This window comes from Ips typographus, linkage group LG10, assembly GCF_016097725.1.
Source record: "Ips typographus isolate SLU linkage group LG10, UJ_Ityp_2.0, whole genome shotgun sequence".
Taxonomy (NCBI): domain Eukaryota; kingdom Metazoa; phylum Arthropoda; class Insecta; order Coleoptera; family Curculionidae; genus Ips; species Ips typographus.
Window position 1 is genome coordinate 6,686,807 of NC_138431.1, and position 17,031 is coordinate 6,703,837.

General features: G+C 37.6%; 4 protein-coding genes across 7 annotated transcripts in view; 2 read left to right on the forward strand and 2 right to left on the reverse strand.

Moving 5' to 3' along the window:
* Lar (tyrosine-protein phosphatase Lar) overlaps positions 1-12,763 on the reverse strand; it is a 118,562-nt gene extending 105,799 nt beyond the window's left edge. Inside the window, exon 1 of the mRNA XM_081987741.1 lies at positions 12,572-12,763. The gene's annotated coding sequence lies outside the window, so the exon portion shown is untranslated. The remainder of the gene's footprint in view (positions 1-12,571) is intronic.
* The window catches only part of Rrp47 (Ribosomal RNA processing 47), a 126,808-nt gene that overhangs the window by 99,645 nt on the left and 10,132 nt on the right, over positions 1-17,031 (forward strand). The gene's annotated exons all lie outside the window — the stretch shown is intronic.
* On the reverse strand, positions 13,455-14,106 carry mRpL52 (mitochondrial ribosomal protein L52). Of its 2 annotated transcripts, none has more exons than XM_081987938.1 (2): positions 13,948-14,106; positions 13,455-13,892 (listed from the first exon to the last, which is right to left on the reverse strand). In XM_081987938.1, exons 1-2 carry the CDS (start codon positions 13,976-13,978, stop codon positions 13,537-13,539), a joined length of 387 nt encoding a protein of 128 aa, XP_081844064.1. In that variant the 5' UTR covers positions 13,979-14,106; the 3' UTR covers positions 13,455-13,536. The 2 variants fall into 2 exon arrangements, with proteins under 2 accessions (XP_081844064.1, XP_081844062.1); XM_081987936.1 differs by having other exon boundaries at positions 13,455-13,904; positions 13,948-14,088.
* Positions 14,252-17,002, forward strand: LOC145734474 (odorant receptor 10-like). 3 transcript variants are annotated; one of them, XM_081987873.1, is made up of 5 exons: positions 14,252-16,329; positions 16,384-16,483; positions 16,536-16,637; positions 16,686-16,841; positions 16,897-17,002. In XM_081987873.1, exons 1-5 carry the CDS (start codon positions 15,569-15,571, stop codon positions 16,948-16,950), a joined length of 1,173 nt encoding a protein of 390 aa, XP_081843999.1. In that variant the 5' UTR covers positions 14,252-15,568; the 3' UTR covers positions 16,951-17,002. The 3 variants fall into 3 exon arrangements, with proteins under 3 accessions (XP_081843999.1, XP_081843997.1, XP_081843998.1); XM_081987871.1 differs by having other exon boundaries at positions 14,252-14,553; positions 14,608-16,329; positions 16,686-17,002; XM_081987872.1 differs by having other exon boundaries at positions 16,695-17,002.

A 17,031-nucleotide genomic window follows, 5' to 3' on the forward strand; every position in this document is an offset into this window, starting at 1 on the left:
CGTACGGGGACATGTCCCAAAAGCAAAATTTCCCCCTTCCCCCTTCAAAAACTGGCCGTTGTCCAATATGTCTTTATTAACTCCATTTGTTCGTGGATATTCATGACACAGGTAAATAATTGAATATCCAGTTACGTCGACCGGGGGCCATATTGGATTCATTACTGTTCGGCGTTTTGTTATTTTTGTCGGCTGCCGTTTCGCGATAGAATGGATAAGCAAATAAGTGAATAATGAATCGGTCGTAAAATCCCCCGGAATGAAACTTATTAAAAAAATTGATCCAATCTATTTGAAGAAGGGCGCGAAAATAATTGGACTATTCCCTTTAAATAGCCTTGGAAATTTCAAGAAAAAGATAAAAGGTAGTTGAATAAAGTGGCTATATTATGGAAGACAGACGTGCTTTCAGTCCCTTTTTTCAAGCCCAAACAACCCCGTTTTCCGCACCGAAAGACCTTCTTTAAATGGGCCAACTCGATTAGATCATGCGGATCACTTGTTTTTTTTTTGGGAGTAAAAATGGTAGTCACAATCTAATCTGTCATTAAAGTGTCAATTGTCAAAATCCTCTCCACAAAACTAGAAAACACACCTGAATTACAGTAAAAACAATTTAAGGTAGTTAACAGTAGTTTAAAACTTCATGAATGGAGTGTGGACTGTTTGCAATGCAAGAATGGGCTTATTTGACATGTATTCTAGCCTGTCATTGAAATGTCAACTGTCAAAATACTCTTCACAAAACTGTCAAACTATCAAACAAACTTGAATTGCATTAAAATCATTCTAAAGTAACAAACATGCACATAACGTGTGCAGCATTTGCGTAAATCCCAGGACAGTGATTGGTCAAAAAAGCAGCTTTCAGCTGGCTGCTTTTTTTGACCAATCACAAACTACAAACAGAGCTGTCATTTACGCAAATACTGCACATTTGGACTTACCATTAAACTATAAAACATACTTGATTTTACATTTCCACAAATAGGGTTTTGATTATATGCAATGCAAGAGTGATTTCTGTCAAAATCCACTCCACGAAACCGACTAGAATGATAAAAAAAGGGGTTTCTGTGTTAAACTAGTCAAAAATCAAAATCAAATTATTCTCTCTCTCACTGTCTTCTTTTGTTCCCTTTATTTTGTCTTTGTCCGAGTCTTTTTTGTAATTAACTGGATTCACATAAAAAAAGCTTGGTAGTTGGGAATTATTTAATTAGCAAAAAGACCCGCAGAATATCAAGTAACTGCGTTTTAACTGAATTGTCAAGTGCTTAACTAATTAAGTTAATAGCAAATGAGAAGGGAATTTAAATGTCTTAACCTTTTTAAAAAGAAGCAAAAGTTTGGTTATAAAAAAAAATCAAACTAATCTGAGTTTGGACAACGTGGAGGGTGAGTTTAGTAAACGCAAACAAAAAGGGGGAAATTAATTTGCAACGCTGAAACACAAAACCGCCCCCTTTTGTATGGAAAATAGTCCTGCACTTTGCCTCCCCCCTCTTGTCACCCTCTCTTCACTTCCGTTTCCCCGGGTATTTAAATGCGCCCCAGAAATAGGTTAACAGGAGACAGGGACATTTTTGTCGGTCGCAAAATTTGAATTTTCCTCGATTACGGTCCTGCGAATTTTTACCGAATATCGGTTAATGAAATTTTTTTTGACGGTTAATCCGGACGTGGCAAGTATAAAAACGTGACGGCGGATACGTCACGAAACGAAGAAACTCCCAGGAACAGGGAAACTAATTAGAACTCCCGACACTTTGAGGTAATTGCGGGGAGAAATGATCCTCTCCAACCCCTCCCTCACGATTTTTCTTTTCAACTTTCAGGAGTTTGTTGTCCTTGTCTGAAAACAGTAGAAAAGAGTAGATATCGCCTGAATATGTTCAACTCTGAAACATTATTTGTAAATTCCAATAGTTGGAAAGGAGGGGAAAATAGGGTGAGTTGGGACAAAGTAAAACCTCTCGCAGCCATAAATCGCGGTGCGCCACCGTACCAAAAATGGGGCCATAATTCTTTCGCGGAGCCCAAGCAAATGAAACTGCGGCGGAACTCGCCCCCCTTTTCACCCCACTAAAAAAAAAACACCCCTTTTAGGTGAAGTACATGCACAATGAGAAAAAAAAAAAAACGAAAAATTCGATAATCAGAACTAATTCTGCTGTTTGCAAGTTAATTAATTAAGAGGCTGGGATACAGTACTGGTTTTATTTAAAAATGTATTTTTTGTATTGTAAAATTCAATTTTTCATCAATTTTCAGTGTCCAAAGGCCTCTACCACAATCCCGGACGTTGCCAGAAAGTTCGGGATAATTCCTCGAGGGCCGCATGCCACTCAAAACTTCCGTCGTTGTTATTATTAGGAATAAATTAGGGAATGTTCCCGAACTCGTCCGTATTTAAGGCAAAAGTGAGGTGGAGAGAGAGAGAGAAGGCGCTACTAGACATAAGCCGGGAAATTTGTAATGCACGTTCCGAGTTAATATTCCGGCCGAGGATTATTCCAGGAATTCGCTTCGGAAACTTTAAAATTGTTGAGTACGCCACTGATTCTGCGGTCGTTCCCGTTATCTCAATAATTAGCGTGTCCCAGTTTTTGGCAAAAGTTGGGACCAGTTAGTAGTGTCCGCGCTTACGTATGAACGTCACAAACGCACTGTCGACCAATAGTGGCGCACTAGACTGGGGTAAACGCAAACTGGTCATATGATGGAATTTCGGTAAAAATAAGAGAAGGAGAAAATTACGGTCGCGTGTCTGACACGTCTTTTGGGGCCATCGTAAAATTGCCGTCCTCTATATATTTTACGTCGAGAGGTGACGGGGATTAAAGCACCTGTAAATTTTATCCCCAACAGTGACGTGTCAACCCGGGGAAAGAGAAACGACACACGAGAGTACGTTTCGAAAAGTTGCTTTTTTGTAATGCAGGACCGGACTTGTTTTAAGACTGACAAATGGTTTTTGTAGGGAATAAAAAAGGACAATCTTGGTTTTTGTCTAGAATTGAAAGGAATCCAATTAGACGCGGTGGTCGCGATTATACAAAAAAAAAGGTCGCCCGGGTAAAATTAAATTTCCGATCTAATTTTGAGTGACGCCCCCCGCCCCCTTCAACCCTCCTTCCTTGCCAATTCAGCACAAAAACGGAGATAACTTAAAACTGGGGCTGATTTAATGAAGGGCCAGGAAGCGCAATCCCGATCGGGCAAACTGTCTCGAACCCGAGAGGAGATATATCGGTTCGTTTCCAGTAATTGACGTAGATTAATACCGGAGACCAAAAGAAGGTTTCCGAACCGAAAAACTTCCAGAATCGGGAGTTTTTCGATATTACGAGGTTTGAATTTAAATTACGCACACTGGATTTATGGTGATAACGCTTAGAATGTATTAAAAACAGGACAAAACAAACGCAGAAGGTATTGTTCTTAACGTTTATAATTTCTGGCTAGCATTGAGTAAGTGACAGAATCTGTCATCTGTCAAATTAGTTTACTCCAACATTTGTCACATGACTGCAGCGTGATGCTAAATTCACATGTGCCGCAATATTGCAGCAGCGTTTTTGCTTGCAGTATACAGGGTGTGTAAATTATGGTGATTGACTGTTTTTGATCACCCTGCACGCAATTTTTCAGACACACACAGAACTCTCTCAAAATGACGTAATTTTTGACAGTCGACAGTTGTTGAATATTGTTCGTTCTTTGACTTGGCACGTCACTTATGACTTCATCAAAAAATCATAGCCAAACAGTCTTTAAGTTTCTCCGGCGAGGAAATCCCCATCAAAACGGAAATCCACCTGGGAAAATCTTCAGTATAAGCTGTTTACCGTACAAGGGATTTACGTGTCGTTTGCTCGAGTAATATAGCGTAAACTAGTTGCCTCTTTATTCATTTAAAAGGGTGAGGAGGGGAACCGTATGAAAAGCTCTCTAGGGGAGAGGGATGAACATTTCAAATTACTTATTAACCTACTACCGCAGATTTCCAATTATATAGAGAACAAACTGATTAAATTAATTGGAATATGTTCAAAAACTCGGAACCTTCATCGCTGTGAAAAGCAAACTTGCTATACAATTACAACCACTCTAAAAAACCCCTCAAACTTGACAAATTACTATTTTCAGGTCTCAATTAAACAATTAAAACGTCCTCCCTTGAAACATGCAAAAGTTCTTCGTGAAACTCTCCCAAAGTTTCTTCTTTAAAGTTTCCTAATACCACGTCCAGGGCCACATGGTCCTTTGAAAACCATTCATTAACGTTTGCGCCTCGAAATTACCGAAAACTTTAATTACTCGAGCCATTCATAATACATTAATCAATCTTTTCCTCCATTTTCGTGCCCGTCAATGTTCCATGTCAAAGTTTACTCGAGCGCGGTTTAACACCGTTGTCCTCCCCGCTTCTATTTTTTCCTTTATGATCCAAGTTTCTGGTTTATTTACGTTTTTTTGACGGATAAGAATCGATGAGTTTGTTAAAAGAGCCCTACAATGATTAATTAGTATCGCATTTTTGTTGCACAAATCTTGGGAAAGTAAATCACTGTTGGTAGTTTGTGATTGGTCAAAAACAAGCAGGAAGGGCTGCTTTTTTTAACCAATCACAAACTACTATCCACTGAGATGTGGAATTAGCATAAAGTTTGAATCCTATTAAAACATGGAAAATCCCTAGACAAAGTCCTCTTATTTAACTTTAGAACTTTCCCCAGTTTATATTACCGGTCAATATCCACAACAGCCATAAAATGTCATCAGTGATAATAGTAGTCTGTAATTTGCAGTTTTGGCAACAACGCAACGAGTCACCTGACTGCTCCACGGTATTGTCAAGTTTCTTTAAATGACACTGGCAAAGGCTTCTGGGACTTTGTGAGAGGTTTCCAGTAGTATTTAGAGGTTTATGACACATCCAAGATGTCTCTAGAGGCTTCTGGCAACTTTAAAAAATTCTTAAAAGGCTTACTTGTAAAGGCTTCTGGAAAGTTTTCAGTTGGGTCTGGAGGCCTTTGACAAATTTAGCTAACTTTTGTTTTTAGACGACAGTCTCATATAGCAACGTTGCCAAAATTACACTTTTTTGCTACTATTTCTTCTTGTTCAACTTCTGGCTTCAACTTAGAAAAAAATTAAAAAACATAACCTAGCAAATTACACGTTTTAAAATGCATACACCCCGTATAATTAACAAAACTGTGTTAATTAAGCGAATAACGGTCAGCACCGAAATTTGCATTTTCACAACGAGCGGTTTTATTTTTAATAAAATAACCACTCCTTGGCTAAGCAAATCCCCACCCCTTTTCTCTAGTAATGCCGCGTTTATATTCAAAACGAACGAGGCAAAAAAGAAGCTTATTTGGGGCGAAAACCGGCCCCGAAGCGGCCTGTTTGTTTTTAATAATCCCCTTTTGGAGAGAGTTCGATCCAGGAAAAAAAAATACGAAAAGGGCGGTTTTATTCTAATTACAACCCCGGCACGGAATTACGCGAGCCCTAAATAGTTTGTCCGCGGTATGCAAATGCAAAAACCGTATAAACAAACAGATAGAGTCACATTTGCTTTTTTTACACCAATCCAAACCAATTAGAGTGCGTCCATTAAGTCGGTAATCTCCATTTAAATTCTCGATGACTACTAGTGGATTTAGCAACGTTGACAGGTGACATATGTCATTAACGTCTACTAGGCTGCTATATGTGACTGTCACTTGTCACATGTACTGTTTGGTTGAATCTGAATAATGCCTGTTTCCCCGACACTTTCAAGTCAATTTTACTTAACTTAAGTTGTGAATATGAGAAATCAGGTGCATAATAACACAGTCTAAACTTATCTAAGCTGTCCTTCAACTCAACTAGAGCTAATTTTGGGAAAACGGACAAAACTGTCTTATTTGATTGACACAGTATGGACTTTTATATGTCTATGGATAGTCAAATTGGTTGGCCGTCAGAGGGCTTCAGAAGCCTACTATGTTTTTACTAAAATGGTTTGACCAACTGTCAAATTACGTCATTGTGACGTCAAAAGAGCTCTGCTCACTCTATGAAGCGTAAAAACGAATGCCTAGCCTAATTTTTACCCAATTGGTTTGAATATGATTGTCATTTCTTGTAATATTATGGTTACTACAGTCATAAAAATGTAATAAACGATCAACAAGAGGAAAACAAAGTCCATAATTACCAGCTTCTGGTTTAGAGCGTCAGTTAAAAGTAGCTTTTTACTTTTTTTTTTGATTGATGATGACCAATCCATTTAGTTCTCTGATCAATAACCGCATACGCGGCCTTACTGTATTTAGTTAGGTTAGGTTCAATTTACTGGATTTTTTTTTGATTATACGAGGTCGATGGGGTTATTAAAAAGCAATCGCGTCGAAAAATGCGATCCTAAATTATGAAACGTATCAGACAGGAAATTCACTCGATAATTCGAACGGGGACCGCAAATTCCCTCAGGCGACGCGGTCGTGTCGCGTCGTCGGTTTTCGAATCCAATTTTGCATTATTTAACATCGGCTGGGAATTAAACAGCATGTCGTGAAAAGTGTTTTTTTTTTTACTTTACCCCCAAAATCCCTGTAAAAACCGGAAAAAACTCGCAACACTATAGAGGGAGCTACTGTCGCAATTAGAGGGAAAAGGGGGCTCCTGTCACCGACAGCTGCGGCCGGCTAACAAAGTGCCGTATCGCGTATAAACACCGTAGAGGTTGCCATGACAACCCAGAGTCCTCCTCGTTTATTATTTTCCAACACGCTAATCTACTCCGAGCGTTTCGCGATTGTTCCAATTCTAATTGGTCTTTTGGCATTTTTCTTCAAAGAGCTAAAAAAGGAGGAGGGGTGGTAGAGCTATTTAAAAAGCAATCTCCATAAATCGAACCCTGTAAAGTTTAGCAAACCGCCGAACGTTCCAAATCGGTTAATTTTGACTAACAATGGAAAACTTTCTAGAAATTTAACTCGGTCACCAAACATGTTTCTCACTTAATAAGAAAAATAAAATTTGAAAGGTCGAAACTGTTTAAACGCCGGTTTAATCTCAGCAGAAACGTCACTTAAGTATGTCCTCCAACCGCCATCTTGACCAGTCTACGCTAACCCCGATCCAACCGGTTGTCAATATCAATCTCTTGGAGGACAAACAAATCTATAATCTATTTGTTAGTTGCCAGAGGCCTCTACAAATAATGTTCCAAAAATTGTTTAAACTTTCAGAGGCTTCTAAATATTGCTGAAAGCCTTTTGTCAGAACCCTCTACAAGTATTTTAAACTATCCCATTTACTTCCAGAGGTGTCTAGAACAGTTTTGGAAATGCTTAAAATCTCTAAATACTACTACAAACGCATTAAAATTTGCCTAAAGCCTTCACTAGTGTCCTAAACCTTCCAAGACTTGCTTAAAATTACTAGAGGCTTTTCGAATACTTTTGGAAATTCCAGAAACACTACTGAAAACGTCTTAAAAACTCTCTAAAAGTGCCGTAAACCATCCTAAAATTGATTTAGGATGTTGAAACTCAGCAGAAACGTCACTTAAATATGTCCTCCAGCAACCATATTGACCAGCCTACGCTGACCCCGATCCAACCGATTGTCAATATTAATCTTCTGGAGGACAAGCAAACGTGTTAGAACATTTCAGAAAGTTGTACTTTTAGACAAGAGGGCTTTAAATAAAACGTTGCTGATTGGTTCGTGTACCGGCACGTGACCACTTTGATAACATTTTACGGCTAAAACAAAAAAAAATCAATTTCAAGCCACGATAATTATTCTTTGCGCTTTCATTTGTCTCGGACAACAATGCACGGAAATGCTCCATTAGCGTTTCAACAACAAGACTAATAACTTTTATCTGTTCCATACAATACATGCACGAAAAAAAAACGAGTTATATGTATTTATTAAGGAACATTTTAGTGTAGACAAGTTTAATATACCCGAGAAGCTAGACTGGGAACTTATATATTTACAGTTGCAGAATGTATATAGAGACGGGGTTTACAAGGCCTATTTGTTCGCTTTATTAAAGGGATGAAACGTCCCTTATTTTGCTTATACGTACGTACTGTGCCATGAATTTTGCTGTAAAAGTCAGCCATCCCTAAACTGTTTGAGGTGACTGTGTATATGAAAGTTTTCTACGTCTTATGCTCGGTTAACCCCAATTTGACAGAGTAATCATTGATTTTCTCTTGGTTGGATTTTTTTAGGGAGTTTTAACCAATTTAAAGTTTGTACTCGAATAACTCCTGTAAGGAATTTAAAAAGGGTGATCTGTTTATGTAAGACGACTTCCAAGCAGTAAAGGGTCATATCGATTGAATCGCCCCTGTTATTTTTCGGGGTCAGTTTTATTCAGAAATCGATTTAAATTGAGGAGTGGGGGGATTAAATATTTAACCGTCCCGATTTAATCCGACCGCAAAAACCGCTCTAATATGAATTAGACAACGATCATTATCGGTTGTTCTAGGGCCCCCGGCCAAATCCGGGAACGGTTTAAATTCATGGCACTGCGGGGCCCTTGTCAGCCCAAACATTTGTTTTGTTAATTAAACCTTCCCGAGGTTTTTTTCCGTCCAAATCTATTCCGCTTTAATTCCCTTCGAGCTCTGAATAGCTTCACGGGAAGGTTTTATGATTATTCCCGGTTTTCATAATTCCACCGGATACGACTCACCGTTTTTCTATTTTATTTTAAGTTGTCGGTGGGCTTGAAAGTTAACAAGTACGGGCTTTTAACCATAAAAGAAACTCTCCTTAAAGCCGTCAGTTTTTTTTTGAGATATTGCAGCGAAAACTTGCGAGGGGCGCAGAAAAAAACTACCGTTTGGCTATCGCAGCTGCGACCGTCCTAATTTCCCAGCCACCGTCTAAAATCAGCCCCGTAAATCCTACGGGAAAGCGGTAATAAATTCGTTTTTATCTAATGCCGATAATTTCGCCAGACCTCAGAATTTTTAGGTGATAAAATGCTATTTTAACACGTTTTGCTTGTTACGAATGCGCCCGATAAGATTCAAACCGGACCAATCTATAAGATAAATCGGTCACTGACATACTAAACGACGAATTTTTTAATTAACTGTTAGCTCAGAAGAAATGTCACTTAAGTGTGTCCTCCAGTCGCCATCTTGACAAAACTATGTTAGCTAAACCTCAATACAATCGATTGTCAATGTCAATCTCCTGGAGGACAAACAAACGTTTAATGGAAGTGTAGCCTTCTGTTATATAATAAGCTTGCAGGACTCCACACTCCATAGATATTTTCATAAGAATTTTAAACCATTTTCGATTCGCCATAAGCTTCTACAAGTGTTTTAAACTTTCCAAGTATTTATTTAAACTGCCAGAACCATTTCGGAAATGCTAAAGATCTCTAAATACTATTAAAAACGTATTAAACATTGCCAGAAGCCTCTACTATTGCCAGAGCTTTCTTGAATACTTTTGAAAACCCCAGTTGTAACTCGGTAATTTTTCTAAATTTACTGACCGCAAAAAAACGAAAACATTCCTCTTGAAACCGTCTATCTAACCAAACCAAACACTCTCACAAATGGGTTGTATATCCCTGAAAAAAACGCCGAAAAAAGCGACCGGTGACGTGCCACCTGAGAGAACACACAAAATAAGCTAGCTGCGAAAATTACCCGTCTGCCTCTAACCCATTGCGAGATTCTGAGATATGCAAAAGAGCCCGAGGGAATGTAGACAGAGAGATGTACGTAAACGAGAAACGGATCCTTTTATATGCGGTGCAAATATATTTATACGGGGGGCTCTGAGGATATTGAAAAAAAAAACGAAACGGGGCTTGCAATTATTTTTCTCTTTTTGTTTGCACAAAGCTTATCGCCAGTCCGCCATCTGCTGGAAATGTGTAAAAAACGACGATACGATCTGTTTGGCTCTGAAGATGTCTGCTTGGCACGTTTATCAGCAATTATAACGTGTATGGAAATATATAACAGGAATTAAATAAAATTAGGTTGACGTCATACACTTGTGTCAACAAATTTGACATATACTTGTGACTGACATTAATGTTGTAACCCGGGGGCATTTCCCCTCTATCAAATCAGTGAGAAAACGTAATAAACGTGAAAAACGATGGAAGTAGCGAAAAGCTTCGATTTTCTTTTTCCACTGATTACTGTGCAGTTTCGATGATGTAAACGTTGCCTGGGTAGGTTAATGATTAGGGCTTTGTTTGTGCTTTTAATATTCCCGGTGCTCTTTTCCGCAATCGGGAACGAATCGATGCGATATGCGGCTTTGTCTAAACTACTTTAGCAAACTGAAGCTTTTTCCTTTCTAAAGGTTAAAAGCAGTCCAATTTTGGTCTCGACGATTAGACGTTTGATTGTCCTCCAGAAGATTGATTTGATAATCGGGGTCAGAGCAGGCTGGTCAAGATGGCGACTGGAGGACACACTTAACTGACGTTCAGTTGAAACATTTCCACTAATCACAGAGTAGCAAGCATCAAAGTTGCTGGTACCTTAACCTAAAAAAATCACAAATAAAGTAAACTATAAAGTCAATTTGTCTTAAAAGCTGGTAAAATTTAACGAGTACATTAATAAAGTCTGTCGTCAAAAAAAAAGATAAAATTAGTAGGTGCTGTTGAAACATCCTCATAAATTCGCCTTAATATTAAAGACGCTCAATCTTTCCCTCTTTAAAACGACCAAGATCGTGAATTTCCTACTCGGGACCCGTAAACACGGCTCTGCCCCAAATTAAGCCGTTATAAATTATATGCAAATCACACTCATATTTTACAACAATCTAATAATAAATATTAATTTTCCTCTGGGTGGTTAGATGAATTTTTCATCCGCCGAATCAAATTTAATCTGTTTTAGGTATGAGAGAGAGAGAGAGAGGCAAGCAAATTGGAATCTCAGAGCCAGACAAGAAGTTATTATGATCGTGACAGTTCATTATTTAAAATCCCCAGTCTGCAAACGACTGGAGGTTGTTTAAAAGTTATATAATCCATTTTAATTTGTTCTATGTTTTTGGAGCGGTGGAGGGGCGCTTTAAATTGAATTGTTAAGCTCCACAGTTTATAAGACTGACGTAATAAAGATTGCAGCCGCACTGAGTTGTTTTTCCTTTCTTCTTCAAGAAAATTCCCAATTTGTGAGAAGTAGTCAACCATTTGGCAACCTAGCAAAATGTGACGTCTGTTGCCAAGTCGAAATCATTACAGTGTTATTGTCACAAGTCATTGTGACACATACCAGAACTCAGACAAAATTTAAGATTACGTCACAGCTGCCGAATTGGCTAGGTTGCCAAAGTTAAAGCTTCATCATATTTTGTCAAAGGCCTCTAAAAAGCAGTTTTATTCTTTTAATTTTACTAGGTAACATTTTATTGATTATTTTATGTATCTATTTTCATATTATAAGTGTATTTTACTATTATTACTGCCGGTGTCTTTTATTATTGTATACTGGTTGGTATATCTGCTGCATGTTTTGTAACGTTATACACGTATTTAGCCATAGTTTAGATCAGTAAGATTATTTGTAAAGGTGTTACAGACACCATTTGACGTTGCTTTGTGATTTGTATATCATTTTGTTGGCAAATAAAGTTTATTATTATTATTATTATTAAAACCATTTTGAATATGCCAGAAACTTTCCAATAATTGCCGCAAAAGCCTTTAAGGGTTCTATAGCCTAAAACTGCCAAAAACCTCTAAAATTGCTCTATAATTACTACTGGAAACCTTTCAAACATTGCCAAAAGGTTTTACACGTGTTCTAAGCCTTCCTTGAAGTTTTTTCAATTTGCCAGAAGCTTCTACAAGCATTGTGAAAATGCCAGAAGCCTCTAATTATTTCTAGAAATTTTTTGAAAATGACACAAGCTTCTGAAAAGTAAATTTGACAGAAACACAGTAATATAACATCCAGTCACATCATCCATAATTTCATGATTAATAATATCAATGAATTCAGCTACAGTAATAAATTAATTTTTGACGCCATACCAATTTATGTGAGATTTATTATAGGAAATTTTATTCACTCACGTGACCGATTCTTTTCAAATATCACTCGTTACTACTATAGTTTCCGTCACCTGCTGGTCAAGATTTTGTCCTCTCTGAAAAAGCTGTTTTATAAATAACGGTACAAAAAAATGTTATTTTTATACGTAATACAGAAGACAATAAAAAACTATAATAAACTTTTAGTGTAATTTCAGTCATAATAATGATTGGCTTAAGGACTCGTTTTATATACGTTTTGTTATAAATTTTATCGACCAGATAAAAAATAATTGGAAAAGTTCTCTAACGAAAGAGGCAAATTTCTCCCATGAATCTTAGATGAGGCCTAAATAAAAGGAGAGGGCTTTTCAGTTAGGAAAAGGGCTAATTAAGACCCTTAATAAAGTCGCGGCGGAGATAACACCAGAGGAAACTGGTCGGGTCGTTTAATTTAAATGACTTTTTTGGCCTCTCTCCCTATCCAAAACTTAACGGTTTTTGGCTTACCTCCAATAAAAGAAATCCCCGTTCGCTTGCAAAGGGGTTGGAAAAAAGGGGAAGAATCCAAAACTGTATAACAAATGCACACCGGAAAACACACCAAAAAAACACAACAATTTTGAACACACACTCTGGATCGCCGACGCTTTTCGATCAATTTCGCGTCCAGTAAAATGGCAGAGCGACGTCGACGTCCGCCCTAGCGCCGCTACAACCCTCAAAACAGTGAGGAGGCCGTCGCGACGCCGAACGTCGATCTTTAGGAAGGCGCCGGACGGGTGAAAGGGGGTAGTCGGGGACGCACCGTCGTCTTACTACTTTGCCTGATGTGATTTTTTTTTTCCTTAATATCGTTAAGGTCAAAGTGATTGTCGATAACCGATTTTTTCGCTTCTTATACAGTCCTAAAGGCTGTTTTGTACAATAAAAATTAGTAAAATAACCCTCTTTTGGAGGTTTTTTTCTAGGAGCGCAATTTTTACTATCTTCAACCCTCTGATCAAGTCATTCCACTTGATATATCTATAGTTATTATTTTTTTAACCAAACTCTACTACTTTGGGGTAATTTGAGCCTTTTTTCGACTAACCATCGGTTCTTTATGTTCTACTGCCCCTTTTATACTCCTCAGTAAAGTTAACATTTTTAAACAATACAAAAGTAGGACTGATGTTGGTCACTGCCCCTTTGTGATGTGTATGATATGATTAACCTAAAAACCACGCACAACACACTGTATAAACTACTACACAATCCACTGGGGCTTGAGTGAAATTACTTAAGAAGCCAGAAAATATAGCACAATAGGCTTCTTAGTAACTATTGTCTTGGGTATTTGGTTAAAGACTGAATGGGATTGTTGTATTTAGTTAGTTTAACAATTTGATGGTACTTGCTAAAATATTTTTACTACCCAGATTAATAGTAAAACATCAAAGTTCAAAACAACCTAACTATATTTACTATAAACACTAATTTGAACTGAGTAAAGCCTCTCCTTTTGGTTTAAGCTTCCTATCCAAAATCCCTTGCTTCCTGCCCTGCTCTTGCTTCTGCATCTTATTGTAACGTTCAATGGCAAAATCAATTTCCCCTGCAAGTAGGATGATTTGCTGTTTGGTCTGTTCATTACGATCCAGTCTTTTTTTTTGACCCGGTCCTAAAGGCGTCAAACGTCCGTCCAAGTAGCTGAAATCGGGACTGTCGGTTAGGACTCCGGCCGCGTTAGGATTCCCGGTTAGGCCCTGGTCCCTGCGCGCTTTTTGTTTGGCCAGAGACGTGAATTTGTAGTGTTTGGACCGTACTTGGGTTAAATGGACCGTTCTCACTGAAATTGCCACTGATTAAACGCGAAAATAGTAGAAAATGTCTTGGTGACTTACGTGATGCTATTAGGGCTTCTCTGCACAACATTTTTTAGTACAAATTATTATTTAACAAGTGATATTTTGGGGTTATTATTTGTGTGACGTTTGAGGTTAGAAATCGAAAAACCAACATTAACTAGTTCTCTCTTTCTATCACATCACCGCCCTCTGTACAAGAAAGCCAAGAAGGTGCATTCCAAAAATTCCAATATGGCCGAAATATGGGATTGACAGTTTGCATTTGTTTGTATTGTGGAAATTGAGTTTTTGGATGATTAAATTAATTTTTAAGGTTTAAAGTCAAGACTTGGGATTACTTGCCAAAGTAATTGTTGTTTATATGTTTATTGTTCTAGTGAAAGTGTAGTTTGTGTTCATTTTATTGTGTTATCACTATTGTTATTGTTCCTTCATTGTTCTATAATTTGTTGTTGGTTTTTTCAACTTAAATTCTATTGCCTCTACAATATGCCGTCCAATTGTTGTTTGCCAAATTGTAAAAGCAATTTGGTGAAAGGTCCAAAAGTGTCAGTCTTTTCCTTTCCAAAAGACCCTGCTCGAACCCAACAGTGGTTGAAAGCTTTGAACTGGAATGATTTTACTCCAACAAAATACTCAGTGGTAAGTACAATATGCTTTCTCATTCAGTAAACTTATTGCCTCTTACATACATAGGTATGTGAGTTACATTTTGAGGCCGCCTGCATTTTGAGAGCAACAAAGGTTTACTCTGAAGAAACAGGACAGCTTTTAGAAGTTCTATTGGCACATTTACATTTTAAAAGAAAGGTCTTGGTAATAATATAAAACCCATTTACCAGTTTTGCTTACCTAGATTCAAGGATTTCCAAATTTTCTTTGATTGAGCAGTTTTCACATTAGTTTGTTGTACTTTCCAGGACAAAGGATTCTAACCAAACTTGCTTTGGCTGGACTTTATTGGGTATAAAAAGCCATATCTATACATATCTGGATCAGGAATGAAGCGTTCTTTGATTTTTCACTCACAACTTCTAATCAACTACACGAAAAAATAAAAAAAAAACATATTTTCTACTGCATCTGCATAGGTTTGCGTACAAAAAAAAATCCGATAACGCCGCCATTAAAAGCTACATTCTAGGCTTTCTTGTACAGAGGGCGGTGATCACATACGTTAGTAAAAGAAAGAAAATAATCGCAAAAACCCTCTTTGACATCGTGCATAAAAGCGACGTTGCCTAGATCTAACACAGCGGCATGGCCAATTTCACCGTTGCCAGTGTTTTGCTGGTTACATACCACCGTTCAAGTATAATAAATAAAGTTAAACCAACTTTTAGGATAAATATATGTGAACTGGAAAATTGTATGTTGGTGTAAGTAAACACCCATTAAATAGTAGCATTATTAGTTATTTTAATAGAATATTTCTTGGAAAAACCTATATCTTGTGAGAACCACCGTCTACTGGGGCGTTTCTTACTTTTGTAACATTAAAATCAGGGTTTGCCGCAGTAATTGTAGGTTACTTTTTGATCCTGAATGGTAATTAGTACGGATTTTCCAGAAATTAAATATTAAACTGAGTGAATAATTTATTATGTTAAAAAAAGTAGGATTTTTCTACTGATTCGCTCCAGAGTTGTAGAAAAGTATGGCGAGTGACGAGTTTATAAAAATCCCTAAAATTTTCCTGATTTTAGGGGGTTTTTGGCCCTTTTCAGTTACCAAAGACCCGCTTAAAGGTAAACTGTATAAAGTATACAGCAAATTCCAGACTTATTCCTACGTGACTTTGATTGCATCTTTGGTCCTAAAATTGGTAATTTTGATAGTGCGTAAAGAGGATGAGACGCTAATTTTTCGCGACCTAAACGTGTTGGTACTGGTTTTTGAGACCTGCGTTAAAATCCTAATTTTCCAAAGGATGAAAATCCCACACATGTTCGAACACGCAATGAAACACGAACGGAACATATTCAAATCGCGTGATCTAGAGCTGATTATCTGTTACCAAGAGCAGGTCAAATACGGCCGTAGGGTGAATCTGAGCCAGTTTTTGGTTACGACCCTATCAACGTCCACGTTTGCTGTCACCGCCCTTTTGGACGTTTATTGGGCTGCGGACATGTCAAAGTACGAGAAAGAGCCCTTTATGCACGATCTGTGGTTTCCGTTTCGGCGTGAGACGCACATGAACTGGGTAATTTTTTTCAATCTATTCATGATCGTTCAGGGTACCTGCTTCAACACTGCCACTCAGGCCACTTTGATCAATCTAATGATTTACTCCAGCTCTAGATTGAAGCTTTTAGGGCTGAAATTAAGAAAGTTTGATGCTATAGCTAGTCAAAATGGTCGGGAAATCCTGGAGACTGTTCATGATTTAATATTTGAACATCAGGACTTACTTAGGTAAAAAGCTCGACACAAAAAAAAATATAAAGATAACAGTATATATTTGTATAGTTTTGTAGAGTCTTTAAATGTTCGCATTAAATACGTTTTATTGATGGAATTTATTTTGAACGAACTCGGTTTAGCTTCTGGTATTATACAGCTCATAGTGGTAAAATGTGTACAAAGTGTGTTAAAACAATAAATAAATGATTCAATTTTAGATTGACACGACTTCTTACATGGTATCAGTAGTAACCATAATTATTTTGCAACTTTTTCAAATATTTGTTATCGCCTGGACTGCCAACGAAATTACTATTCAGGTATTTCTTTTTAATTAATTTAATAAGAAAAAAATGTTTATTGTATAGGGAGCTAAGATTGCCGACTCAGTAATGGCAAGCAACTGGGTAGAACAGCCAACCAATATCAAAAAATTGTTCCTTATAATGGTGATGAGAGCCCAGCGCCCTTTAGGGCTAACAGCCGGACCTTTTTTCAATATGAACGCAAATACCGCTGTTTCGGTGAATATTGAAGAAAATCACCCAATTTACAGCTCTAAACCATTTTGCTTTGCAGACCGTCAAGGCAGCTTACACCTATTTAACCTTTATGATGAATAACTACAACTAAAACTCAAAATACGCTTAAGTAATGTTATGTCAATAAAAGCAACTGCACTAGCTTTGAGTGTCCTCTCCATTTTGACTAAAA